The 14,016-nt window shown below is 43.0% G+C and overlaps 1 protein-coding gene across 1 annotated transcript; it reads left to right on the top strand.

Annotated features, from left to right (window-relative positions):
• The first annotated feature begins 1,617 nt into the window (after nt 1-1,617).
• AMER3 (APC membrane recruitment protein 3) lies at nt 1,618-4,633 on the top strand. Its single transcript, XM_009953292.2, is given in 2 exon segments — nt 1,618-4,509; nt 4,511-4,633. Coding segments are annotated over 2 exon segments (3,015 nt in total).
• The last annotated feature ends 9,383 nt before the right edge of the window (nt 4,634-14,016 follow it).

Below are 14,016 nucleotides of genomic sequence, written 5' to 3'. Positions count from 1 at the left end.
ATCAAAGATTTCTTTATTCAAAAGATTATCTAATGACATCCTGAATTCTTAGTTTTAATAAGTTTTATACTTGGCAATAAAACAAATCCACCTCTAAAAGCCTTTTTAATGCATCTACAGAAAACTTCCCAAGTATGCCGTTTCCTGCAAAAATTATCCTTGCTAAAAGCAGAATGGACAGAAGCAACTGTAGGACTTCAAAGAGTTCTACATAACATTGTTACAATGCTAGCATTTGCCATGCCACAGACCTCTAAGGAGCTTCTCAAGCAGCTGGACTTCCCACAGGGACACTGTACCTACTTCTACAATTGCAAAGGACTGAGATGTCAGACACTTTATTTTGGGGATATTAATAATGCTTTTGTGTCATCTGTTTCTGATCAGTTTCACAACTCTGCTGGAGTTCTGCACAGTGAGTTTCTTCTCAATCACACCTTGCTTTTCAGAGAAGTGTAATCATGTCCCAGTGACCTATTTCTAAATATGCAAACCAAGTTTCCTGCAGTATCAGTGAACTCCAGATACCTGACAGTGTAGTAAAATATTTACTGGCTTTCATTAAGAATGCTCTGCATTAGTCATGTGCAGCCCCAAACGCACATAAATGTGCCAACATCTCAATCATACTGATAGACACACATCACCACCCACCGTATTTTCCATAACATCCATACTCTTGATGTCAAATATTCACACTTTCCCTTGTGTTTTCTGCCTTTTGTCACTGACGTACAATTAGTTGTAAACATTGCTAATCACCTACTAGTTTGCAGCTTCTATGAAAAACAGGCTGTCACCAACCTGCCTGCTGGAGAACTGCTGCGGGTAACACAACTCCTAGATACACAGATCCATATCTTGTGAGGTTGTTGGTCAGAGTGCTACTGTTCCCAGTAAGCCCTGGCAACCGGAAAGCCTCTGGAGGCTACAGACAGCTGTTATAGTTCAAGGTAGACTAAAAACTGCTTTAAGTTGTACTTCAAGAGAGCACAAAGGCTAGGCTTGGTGCTGAATTTAAAATCTGCCTAGCTGTCTTTATACTGGGTGCAGGTCTGGATCCACGACTCTGATCCGAGATTGTTCTCAAGGGAGTATTGGTACTTTTCATTTCATCACAGCAATACCATGACAGTGATGGAAATTTCTGGTGACAAACAAACCCAATTTTATAATGCTTAATATCTGTCCCTTTGTTCTCCAGTTGTTTTCAAAGCTTAAGTGCTAGCCACAACCCTTAGAATAATTATGGGGGCAATTTTTTTAGCAGGGCCTACTGCAATAGGACAGGGAGTAATGGTTTAAAAAAGAGGGCAGATTTAGGCTAGATATAAGGAAGAATTTTTTTACGATGAGGGTGGTAAAACACTGGAACAGGTTGCCCAGAGAGGTGGTAGAAGCCCCATCCCTGGAGACATTCAAGGTCAGGTTGGATGGGGCTCTGAGCAACCTGATCTAGCTAAAGACGTCCCTCCTTACTCTGTGTGTGTGTGTGTGGGGGGGGGGGGGTGTTGGACTACATGACCTCCTAAAGGTCCCTTCCAACCCAAATTATTCTACGATTCTATGATTTTTATTCTGCTGTTTTCTTTACAGAAACAGATGTGAGGAAGCAGTATGGAGCTCAAGAGAGGAAAAACTTTCATAAAATCCAGTGTGCAACATGAGAAAGTGCCACCAGTGCATACAGTTTCTATCAACAAAGATGATATGGGGAAAACCAAAAACGCAGCTCTGGAGGGAAACCAAAGTGTAGCTGAAGTCCAGCTGGCATGTTTGGCTACGCACAAGAACTACAGAATTTCTACCAGAGCAGCAAGGAATGGAGCTGGTGACAACAGCCTGGAAAAATCATTTGGGTCCTCCTACAAATTTGTAAGGAAGAGTAAAACCCATGACTGCGTTACTGAGGCAGACAAAGCAGAGCACTGCAGCCTCAGCAGCAGGGCTTGTGAGGAAGGTTTTCCTGGAAAGGGTAAGGGGCGACTTGTCAATAGCATCAGCTTTTCAGGGATGTCCAGCTCCAGCAGTAAGAAACAGTGTGTGGTCAGCCCCAGCCAGTCTGTGTGCAGCAGTCAGATGATCGACTACAGGAACTTTGTGCCACAGATGCCTTTTGTACCAGCTGTCGCAAAAACCATTCCCAGGAAGAGGATTTCCCTCAAGAGATCTAAGAAAGGGCTCAGAGATTTATTTCATATAAAAAAACCCAAACCAGACAGCCTCACATTCCTGGTTGAGAAGGAAAAGAATCTGTCCTCTCCAGGCTTCAAGAGTGAGTTGTCCGGGCGTCTTGCAAAGTATCTTTTCAAAACCGGAGAAACCTTTGCAGCTGATTGCTTGTCACAAGACTGTTCAGACAGCGAACTGCAGTCTGACTCTTCCTACGACTGCTGCAACACCCTGTGTGAAGATGTTGCTTCACTGAAGAGCTTTGACTCCCTCACTGGCTGTGGGGAAATCTTTGCTGACGAGAGCTCTGCACACCTGGAGCTGGAGAACAGCAAAGAACTTCTGCTGAGACGAAGCAAGCACAAAGACAGCCCTGTCATGGGCTCTTTCCAAGGGGGTGTGGAGCAGCTGGCCTCTCCTGGCCAGAATGAGACTGTTGAATTTGCAAAGTTTTGGGACAACATCAACAAATCAGTAAGGCTACATCAGAGTGCTCTGTTTGATAAGAAGTTACTGAAGACACCTGGTCCTGATGTGGAAAAGGCTAGAAGCCAGGCTGCTGCATCTGTGACAGACCCCCAAGTGTCACCTGATAAAGATGGTGACAATTCCAAAGAGAGCTCCACAGAAACAGGAACCCCGAAAAGTGACAACCAGGAGTCCACATCCACAAGTGATGAAGGCTACTATGATTCATTCTCTCCTGGACAAGATGATGAAATGAAGGAAGCTGAGACCCCTGGGGTCCCAGGTAGATTTCCAAGAGACAGCTACAGTGGCGATGCCCTTTATGAGCTCTTCTATGACCCAAATGAAGTCAAAATAAACCCAGTCCTAGATGAAGACTTGTGCACATCTGAAAGCATTTCAGAACAAGCCATTGAAATCCCTTTGTCCATTTACAGCTTTCATGTTGGAGCCGAGGAGAACATGGCTTCCCAACCAGCTCTAGACATTATCAGCCAGGGTTTTTTCCACAGCACATGGAAAGGTAAAGAATGTTTGCTAAAGCTCTGCGATACCGAGCTTTCACTGACCATGGGGATAATAAACTGGCTGCGAAAACACTCAGGACTCATTTCCTCACCTGACTCTCTTCGGAGTCCTCAGTCACAGCCAGAAAAGTCTAATGATTCATCAATCCTGCCCAGCCCCACTGCAGAGCAGAAAGTGAGCACAGAGGCCCAGCAGGAGAAACCAAGCAAGGAAGAATCTGATACATTCAAGCTGTGTGTGTCTTTGGATGAAAGCAAACATGCAACCCAGGCCACTTCAGTAAATATTGCTGAAAGAGACTGCAGCCTGGACTCTTGCCCTAACACATCTAATTTGGATTTGCAAGGGAGGGAAGGGAGTCACCACAAGCATTCATCTACAGTGCATGGGACTGCAGAAACCACCACATCATCAAGTTATGCACCACAATCACAGGATGATGGAGACAATCTGCAGACATCTTCAACTCAGAATGAGAAGATGACAATTTCAGAAGGATGTGAGACATCCAGAGATAAAAACCCACTGCCAGAAAACCTGAACAGAGACAGTGGGACCCAGAGCTCTGGAAACCCTTCATTAGATGATGATCATGAAGTAGAATCATGTTACTCCTACAAGACTGCTGTGACCTCACTCCTGGATCCCCTTGGGAGGGCGGACAGAAATAAACCGATGTATCACTCACTCTCTATTTCCTGTGACAAAACACTGCAGCCTCTTACTCCCAGACGCTTCCAGAGCTACATTAGCCCCACACCAACGGAGAGCAGCACTAACATAGTGCAGCTCTTAGAGCACTGTGTAACACAAGTGGCATCATTACAAATCAGCTATGAAAACAAGCACCTGGAAGACAAATGCATCGGGAATGAAATGAACAATATTATTCGTAAGATGTCTCAGTACAAAAACAAGTTATTGTTGCAAAATGAACGCAACTGCATTGCCCGCAAACCAGAATACTCCAGTATTCCTAGCACAAACCAATACAACTATGAGACAAGTTTCCAATCCAGCAGTCTGTATCATTCGAAGCAAAAGGGGGAGCAAATTTGCTCTGAAGACCAGAAAAGTAGAGCAAAAATCCTAGATGGTGTTACTAGAAGCAAGATAAATTTTGAATATGCCCAGCTAAACAATCAAGCCCTCTCCTATTTGAAAGACTTTACATTTGATCTCAGTCCAAGTGACTCTGCCCCTGCTACGACTCTTAGTAGACCAACATTTTTACCTCTCTTTAACTCTGTCTGCTCAGACACACCTGTTACTTTTTCACAAGCTTCATACAGCACCACAGTGTCTCTAGCTGACTCGCTGCAGCCTAAGGAGGCCAAGCAGAGCAGCCACAGCGCCACGGAGTTATGCAGAGACCCCCTGCAGGGGCCTCTCTGGAGGGAGTGCTCTGTCCCCTCACCCAGAGGTAGCGGCCCCGGTCACAGCAGTGACAGGGAGGAACCACTAGTAACACACCTGCATTAAGAAGGTGAGTCCTTATGTGAAGTCTGAAATTAAATGTGAAGTAAGTAACAACTGTTTCCTTTTCACGGAGGGGCACTTATGGCAGCAGAGTCTGATATATACTCAGGGTTTCTCAGTTTTCCAGTTTCATTGTTGTGAACCTTCACTTCAGCATGGTAGTAAGAGTAGTTAGAATTTAAATTAAACAGTTGCGCAAACCACAGGCCATGTATAGCAAATATCACATTCACAGAGTCCTAACAAGTCCTGTGCAAAGGTTGAAGCCCCATCTTCCACCCAGTTGCAGCAGTTTTCACACCAGCTTCTCCCACTCCAGGATCTGCCATGTTTGGAACAACACAGTGGATACGGCTGCCTGGCCACAGACTGCTAGCAGCATTAAGCTCAGATTCCTCACCACCACGTCATTAAATCCTCTTGCTACGTAATGACAGCATAAAAATTATGCCCTGCTTCCTCCTTGGAGTGATAACTGGACATTAGATAGAGCTGTCTACGTGAGTCCTGATGTGTAACCTGCTATGCAGGGAGTCACATGAGGAAGCCAGAGATCTGCAATGTGAAGGCACAGGGCAGACAGACATATCCTGTCCTGCAGTTGCATACATATGGTGTGCCTTCAAGCACAAGGGAAAGCCCACAATACTATGCTGCTGCTGCTGCTAAGTGCACCAGAAGGATGTCCCTCCTTCTTGCAAGCCTGAAGTCTCTCTCCAGCAGGTGCAGTTGGTGTCTGGCCAAACTGCGCTGTGGCAGAGCAAGAGCTGAAGCCAAGGCATGCTCCACACACAAGGCTTGACAGGCTTCTCAAGAGAGGGATTAAAGGGTCTGTGCTGCGTCTCAAGCTTTTGAAAATCTTTACGTAGTATAGGGCGATCCAGAATTTGGTCTCTGACATAGGATAAGAAATCCCTCTGCTGTAAAACAGAAAAAGCTGATCAAGTACACAGCCATTGTGCTGGTTCAGATCTGCCTGTCACATGAGGCTTTAGGCCAAAGCAGGTATTATCTGTACAGACTGCTCTAACTCCATACCAGCTGAGAAATCCTCTGTCCTTCAGTTGCTGAAAGAAATCTGTTGCAGAAGTATAAAACATTGTGTAAATTCTCTGTCATGTGCCCTGACAAATCTGACAGAATGGCTGGACTCTGCCCAGCTCTGGCACTCTGAGAAGGAGCCTTTGGAGGTGGTGGAAGATAGAGAGGAGGCTGTAGGAAGGGCCAGGATAGAGAATTGAGGAACAGCTCTTTACTGAATGGGCACACCCAAGGACCACAACACTTTTCTGGCTTTTGATGCTCACAGCAGTGTCACTGCTTTCTGGTGATCTCTAAAGGCTTCACAAGCGGCACAAACTAAAAAGGACAGTGTTTCTCTCTGCATGAGGCAAAAACACCCTTACATTTTCAAGTCTGGGAGATTCAGCCACCTGCTTTGCTATTTATATCTTTGTGAAAGTGCATTTCCCCACTAACAAGTCTCCCATTGCAGGGAGGGATACTTTTTAGGGGTTTGCATGAAGTTAAAGGCCAGAGACTGTCAGTCTTCAACACCCTTTTACTAACATGTTGTCTTGTTATAACCTGTTCATCAGTGAACTAGGTCTTCCTCTAGTGAAAGTGATTGTGTTTTTTTCCATTTCTGTTGCAAACAATGCTGACCAGCAAGCCACCTTCTTGCGTCACCAGATTTTCGGGCAGAACTTGCCATGCAATGACACACCACAGTCCTTAGAACTACTTGCTTCTTTTGGATTATTTCTGAAATTAAAAATTCAGTATGAGCAAGGAAAGGTTTGTGGTCACAGCTAGTATATGTAAGAAACCAGTGCTAGGCACAGGTTTTTAGGGTTAGAACAGCAGATCAATGTATGCATTGGCCTGATATTTTTAGTTTGTTGTGAATATTAATCCACAGAGTACTGCTAAGAATATCCCAGCCTTTGCAGGCTAGGAAAGCAAAGGGATTCTAATTTTGAAGAGTCACTTGCTTTCTGGTAGAAACAGAGAATGGAGTAATAGCTGCCGTGACTGTCACAAGTGGTAATAGACTGTATCTTTATACTGTACAAGACATATTGCAAGTAGACGTTACTGGACTCAGGGCACTTTCTACTGCATTGTATCAAATAGCAGCCGCTGTATGCCACCACCTGTCAGCACCACTGATACCTGCAACGTCAGGAATGTGACAGTTCACACGCTATCACCTGAGTCCCAGAGAGAAGACAATTCAAGATTTTTCTGAAAGGGATCTGCTGATTTTTGATAGGGGTTTCCCTAACAGTAAAATGAAAGTAATTTAAATAAATAGATGGGATTTGCATATTCATAACTGACTTTGAGGAGTGGTCTCACTTCAAGGAATCATTTCACTACAGGCTTGCTGTTTGTTACAATTTCTTATAGAAAAAGAATTTAGACAATAAATAAAATGGCATTTAGCGTGATTAAAATAAATGTCTGTGGTGACAGATATAAACACTGCCATGTGACTGAGTTTTCCTACTCAGTATCTTCCTGTCTGCCCACGTTAACAGATGGCCTACAGGTTTGCCGGAAATTTTAATTTTTTTTGAAGGTGACTCAGGATCTTTGCCTTAATCCTGGGGGTGGTAATATAAGAGAGGCAACATACAAACATGGTATCACCTCTGAATCCATGGAGACAGACATCATCAAGAAATGCTCCTACGCTAGACATGACTGTGCAAACCGCAAGAGCTTATACATGAAGAATGCTCCAAGGTTCACTGTTTTAAAATGCCACACCTGGGAGCTGTGAGAGAAGTGACAGATCCAGAGGCAGCTCCTGCTTTGTCCCCCAGAACAAATGCGGCGTAAGCGGTTCCAGTGCAGCCCCTGCTCCTCCCATGGATTCTCAGGCCTGACCTGGAGGAGCTTTCTTGCCATTTATCGGGGGCAGAAGAAAAGCTGATATCAAAAGCCATTAAAATCTCCAGGTGTTGTCACTTCATCTCCACTCATCCTAGTACCCACAGTAACAAACGAGCCCATCCTCTCTGCTCCAACTAGTATGCAGGATTGCCCTGAGCCATGCCTGATCGCCGGGGCTTCTCCACCCTGCTGAACACAGATGCACAACCGTGATGAAGAATGGTAGAAGTGCTAGTCCTGGCTGCCATTCTGCTTCTCCCTTCCCTGGCACTTTAGAGAGAAATTTGCAAATGCCTGATATCTGAGCTTACCAGGAATTTGAACCTTGATGGTAAAGGAACCCCAGTGGCAAATGACATCCTTACATAGGGATACAGAAAGGTTATGTAGAAGGTGGAAATTACCAGGAGGAAGTGCAATGAAAGGCATAATTTTCATTCTTCAGTATCGAAAGGCTAGGACTTAGGAAGCGAATGCAACCCATCCCTTGAATGTGGGGAGGATTCCTAGATTTGTATATTCATGGGCTATAGAAACCAAGCTGCAGAAGTTTGTGCTTTTCAACTGGATGTTTTCCAGCAGGAAACTTCATCTTCAACAAGGGAACACTGTCCTGGAGCAGTTCATTGGGATGTCTTTTCCTGGCCATTAAAATCTCTTGAACTGAACGAGCAAACGGACAACACTATATGTCATAGCAACCGGACACAGGTAGAACAAAGCAATGTCTGCAAACAAGAGTGTTTCAGACCACTGAGCCATTTCTACCACTTAACATGGTTAGAACTCATCTTCCATTAACTGGTAGACGTGGCAGAGTAACAATAACTATATGTGCTCCCAACAATATGTGCTAACTTCATTTGAATGTTGAACCACCACGTTATGCACCAGTTGAAGCTTTTGGATGTATTTCAGTGGTAGCACTAAAAGGAGTGAATTGCAATAAGCTTGCCCTCAGGTCAGAAAAAATAGATAACTGTCAAAGAGGGATTGCCATAATAGATAGGGAAGCTGTAGATAAAAGAAGGCAGTATGGCATACGTGATACTCTCAAGGAACTGAGATTCAGAAGCAGAGAAAAATACAGCCTAGACACTGCAAAGTGACAGAGGAATGTGTATCTGATCCTCATCAACTGGGGGACTACTTGTAGTCCAGGCAATTTCTGTAATACTTTTTATTCCCTCCTAGTTATTCCCTCTGTCTTAAATAAGGTTGCATTTCTCCCAGACAGACATTTCTCTATCTGCCAGGCATAGGGAAGGCAGACTGCAGTATTTGGATTTGATAAAAAGGAAAAGCAGAATGGAGCCTCATCTGCACATAGGCAATTGTCTGATAAACTACGGTATTATTTCTCTAAATGGCCAGAGAGATGCCTTAACAGGTGAAAAAATAAAGGCATAATCCCTCTGCACACAGCAGGGAAAGAGTATGGTAACACATTCAGAGCCTGGGGTAAGAAATCCATACATTTCCATGCTCCCTCCATGGCATAGCAAAGAGGTCCTCTCTCAAGTGTCACATGATGAAATGTAAAAACAATAAAGTGCAGAGACAGCAAGCACATTTTCTGCATCGGAAATGCCTCTGGCTCCGAAACATACACCTTTATAATGTCAGTTGCCCAGATCTTCTTGCACTGAACCAAATATTGAAATTTCATCTGACAGTCCACCAGCCACACATGCACACACATGCAAGCACATGCACACATGCTCCTGTTCAGACAGGTGCATCACAAAGTACAAATATACTGTTTGTCACATACAGTACCACAGAAGCAAAGAGCAGGGAGACAGAGGTGACAGGCCACTGCCTCTGCTAACACATTTGAATGCTAGTCACCATGTGCCCAGATACTTGGGCTAAATGCTAAATTAAACAATTTTCTCCTTCATTAAACACTGTTGCTTCTGGACTTGGCTCTGTCTCACTGTACTGTCTTCATGGGACTTTGTCATCAATGCTTACTCTACCCAAAATCAGAATTCTATCAGAAGGAAGAAATGTTCTTGCCAGTTTATTTGCTAGAGAAGGTTTTTTAAACACAGTTATCAGCACAGACGATCTCTTAAATGGCAGATGCACTACAATGTTGTTAAATGTGTTTCATTTTAGAACCGAAGAAATTGATTTGCTGCCTTACCCGTTATTGCAGTAGGATGGTTTCCATGGATACAGTCTTATAGGGACTCTATTTTTCCCCTGTTGACAACAGTACAGAAAGCTAAATTCTCATCTTCATTGCACCAGCATAAATTTGAAGCCAGGGGAATGATTCCCAGATTTAACCCTGAAAGCAGAAGTTGGCTCCCAGTCTCCTTCAGCCTTGAATTTGGAGTTTCAGGGGGACGGTAATGGAGGGGTGTTTTTGTGGACAGCAGCGTGGGCTGAGGGACAGGACATATGAAACAAACAGTGCCTTTGTATGAGAAATGGGGAGAAGTTAAGGCAGAATGCAAACAATTTAACTGCTTAATCAGAGGCTTAGTGTCTTTCCTGACACTTAACTGCAAAAGCAAAATCAGGTTTTGGCTATAGAAGTTTGGCTATGGAAGACCTTAACATTACCTGCATGGGATGGGGCCAAATATCACCTCATCTGTTTAAATGAAGGGATGAATCAGTTGTTACCATTCTGAAGAAAAGCTGCTTCACTTGTGTTTTGCTATGACGGCCAGGAAGGCATAAGTGTGGGAAGAAGGGGGAAGCAAGACACTAGTGTCCAGTTACAGAGCAGACTTCATTCAAACAGGAGAGAATCCTGCCCCATCTGGAGTAGAGTCATGGCGACACTGAATGAAAAGCATATCCTTAGCTTGAGAATGCTCTGTACAAATCTCATGACATCTATACTCACCAGCCAGCAAGTAAAAAAAAGAGTAGGAGGAAGAACCTGGTAACATCAGTTTTCTGGACCTCAAGTGTAAAATCTCTTGTTCTGTTCCCTACATCAGAACATACAGAGAGGGGCAGAACTAGAGTCCTCCAAACAACACTTCACCCTACCCCTGCCGATGGACTGCAGTAGGCGCTCAGAAAAGGAGTGTCAGTAACAGGGCAAACGGAGAATTTTGAAACCTGAATTGACCCAGCACTCTCTGAGCTAGACAGTGGGTGTCTGGGTTTAGTACTCCCTTTTCCAAACTAACATATTAACTTCAAAGCCTTTTAATTTCTGTTTTGAACTTTCAGTTTGTTTAGTGTGTATCTTTCAGGCACCCTTAAAACTTGGTGTCAATTGTGCTGTACGTACCAATTTTGCTTAGTAAAAATTGAAAAATATTCTTTTTTTAATGTCCTCCTTTTCTGACACCTATTTGTCCCTAAAAGAGGCACTGTCCCTTTTGTGGCCTGGCAACACTTGGGAGATTACAGACACTGTTGTGATTTTATATCCAAGGCAGAGGCCATGCTTCAGTATGTAAGCCTGGGGTCTCTTTGTAAACAAAGACTGATAGTGCAGGGAGATACAAAGCACAGAAATTCTCAGCACCAGTAGATTTTCTGCATTTTTCTCAAAAAAAAACCCAAACCAAACCCCAAAACCAAAACAAATAATTTTCAATCTGGCCAAAGTAAGAGCAAAAATTTTGACCATCACGGTGAAAGGCATGAACCACTGTTGTCATGAGCTAGTGCTCATGAACAATCAAGCAGGGAGCCAGCACTCTTCTAAGGAAATGTCCAAAATGAATACCGTTTCCCACCAGGTCTTTCAGAAGTCTGTTCTGTTTTAAGCAAACTCTCCCTGACAGTTCTTCAAGAAAGGCTAGACTGCATACATCTGGTGTGGCAAGTTTCTTATGCCATTCAAATCATGGGGACTGTATCTCATTTACATTTGAAGGTGAGAAAGATATTTGCAGTTCTTGGAGAGAAATACAGCTCAGGACACAGAGAGGCAAGGAAGTACTGTATGTTAGATTTTTCCTATCAAGTAAGGCATTAAATCTAAGTCTCTCTCTACATGCACTGTGGCAGGCCTATCCAGGTACAGCTTCGAAGATCTTGTGGCACCTAATGATAGCGGCAGCCAGTGATAACAACTGCACAAATGATACGACGATATTGCAGCCAGCAAGTTTCCCTCTTCCCACAATCAGCTATCCTCTCCTTTGAGACGATTATATCATCCAAGGGGAAACTGTCAGTCTGCAGGTCAAGATACAGGGAATATTAGTGGAGATCCAAGAAAAAGGAAAGTCCTCTCTCTTTATTTCTGATTGAATGATTCTCATTTCACAACAGAGAAGAAGGTGAGAAAACGCAGATTGTATTGCCCCATCTCCTCTTTACTAGTCTTCTCTAACAGTGATACTTTCTTTCCAAATTTACCTCTTTTTTCTTTGGTGACAAGTTTCCCTCTAACTTCTCTCAAACAGACTCAACTCTTTCCTCTCACATGCTGTACATTCCTTCTGCTCCCTCTTGGCATCAAACTGACTTCAAAAGCCTTTTCCCTTTCCCACATGCCTGCCAAACTGACACCTCCTTCCAGACAATTCTCCCCACCCTCAAGAGCCTGGAAACCCCTCTTCAGGCAGGCAGCCTCCTCCCCAGACTTACAAGGTCCCTGCATCCCTACCTCACTGGCTGAGTCCAAAGCAGTGGGGAACAGCTGGGAAAGGAATTTCACGCAAAGGAAGAAAAGCCATAATTTAGAACTGGCCCTTTGCTATCATGGGCTCCTCTCCTCCTCCTTGTTTCATTCTGCAAAGGAAATGTGCTGACTCTACAGTATCCCAACCTGCAGCATGTTGTAATTGATTATGCACAAAATGAAAATCAAGTGCTCAGCACACTACGAGAGCAGACAGGCTTGTGCAGCACCCACAGTGCTGTGCAATAGCCAGTCAAGCTCTGTTTAACTCCAACAGCAGCCACAGAACTGAGCCTTGGGTTCTGTGCTTTGGTCACACTAATAGAGGTGCAGACAGTTACTGAAGAACACAGAGATGGGAGAATCACAACCCAAGATTAGGCAGCCTTAGTTACAGCAGGAGACACTAGACAGAACACTGCATCAGAAATTTTCACAGCTCCAGATTTTCAATAGAGATTGTGCCCTCTGTTTTCAGCTGCACTTTTAGGAAATATTTGATTGCGTGTTAGCCTTAATTAACCCTGGTGCAATTGCATTTCTGAAATAAGGAGGTTGTATTTTACAAAAACATCAAATGGGGCTTGTCGGCGGCAGGAAAAACATTGAGGAAAAGGAGCAGCTCTCCCGTCTGCATACTTTAAATAAAGGATGTTGCAATTTGTGGCTCTTGGAAAAATACAAGCTCAATCTCCCTTCCTTATCCATTCTGTCTTCCCTCAAACATACAGGCAAGTTGGGTTTTGCTCTGAAAAAATGCACTAAGTAGACTGTTGCTATAGCAACCAACTCCATGAAACCTGTTTATAATTAAGATGATTGTCTAACCACCTACAAAATACATCTTGTAAAAACCTGAAGTTTACAGCTTCCTGAGTAACAAGTGAATGTTTTTCAGTGAGTCTATCTGATCAGGGCAAGGTTGGTTAGGTTAGTTTGCAAGAGTGATTAGGTATTTGGAAGCAGTTTGCTACTGAGATAGCAAAAAGATGCCAGGAAACAGCAGGGTTGCAATATAAGGCTTTTTTTTCTAGATTTCTTATAGCTTCAATCGATAATAAGATAGTGCTTGATCATCTCAGCTCTCAAAAGTACTCTCCAACTGTAATCTGTAAAATTTCAGAACACCTAATGAATCATATTTACAGATTTAAAAATGCCCTTAGCTTTTCCTCACAATTCAAAAGCTGTTTTACTTAAAAAATATGTAATAAGACTAATAAGTAATTTTTCTGTTAGAGAAAGGTATGTTAGTTTTCCTTTCAGTGTTTATTAAAGATGACAACAGCTAGACTGTATTATTGAGCGCAATCCCTGAAACACAAATTAAGAATGGATGAGGTTCATTTAAAAATGACATTTATTGCCGGTTGAGTGCTGTATGATGCAAATGATAAAAATGTGAAGGCTTTATTTTATGAGATTTTGTAGAGATAACGTATGTACAGACATTTAAAAGGAAGAATTCTCTCTATTGCTCCCTTGACCTCTGAACCTTACACATTTTATATTATTAAAGATAGTGTACCCATCAGTATATAAAGAAATTGTAATGCCCTTGATCCACAGTGGTTCAATCAAACAGCCATCAAACTATACAAACATAAAATGCTGGGGCAGCTTATTTTTTCCCAAGTAAGACTAATCCCTCTTGCATTGTGTTTCAAACTCACTTGATTAAAGTGCCATTTAGTTCTTGTATTAAAGTATTAATAAGTATTAAGTAATTAAAAGTATTAAAAAAATCCAAAGATGAAGCAGGCTTTTAAAAGAAGTCCAGAGAATAGGCAATTTTCATTTAACTGAATAAAATTTAGACTAGATACTGATGGTTCACACTTTACTTCCATTTTCCCACT

This window comes from Leptosomus discolor, chromosome 7, assembly GCF_034619465.1.
Source record: "Leptosomus discolor isolate bLepDis1 chromosome 7, bLepDis1.hap2, whole genome shotgun sequence".
Classification (NCBI taxonomy): Eukaryota; Metazoa; Chordata; class Aves; order Leptosomiformes; family Leptosomidae; genus Leptosomus; species Leptosomus discolor.
This window is presented reverse-complemented; position numbering and strand designations above follow the sequence as displayed.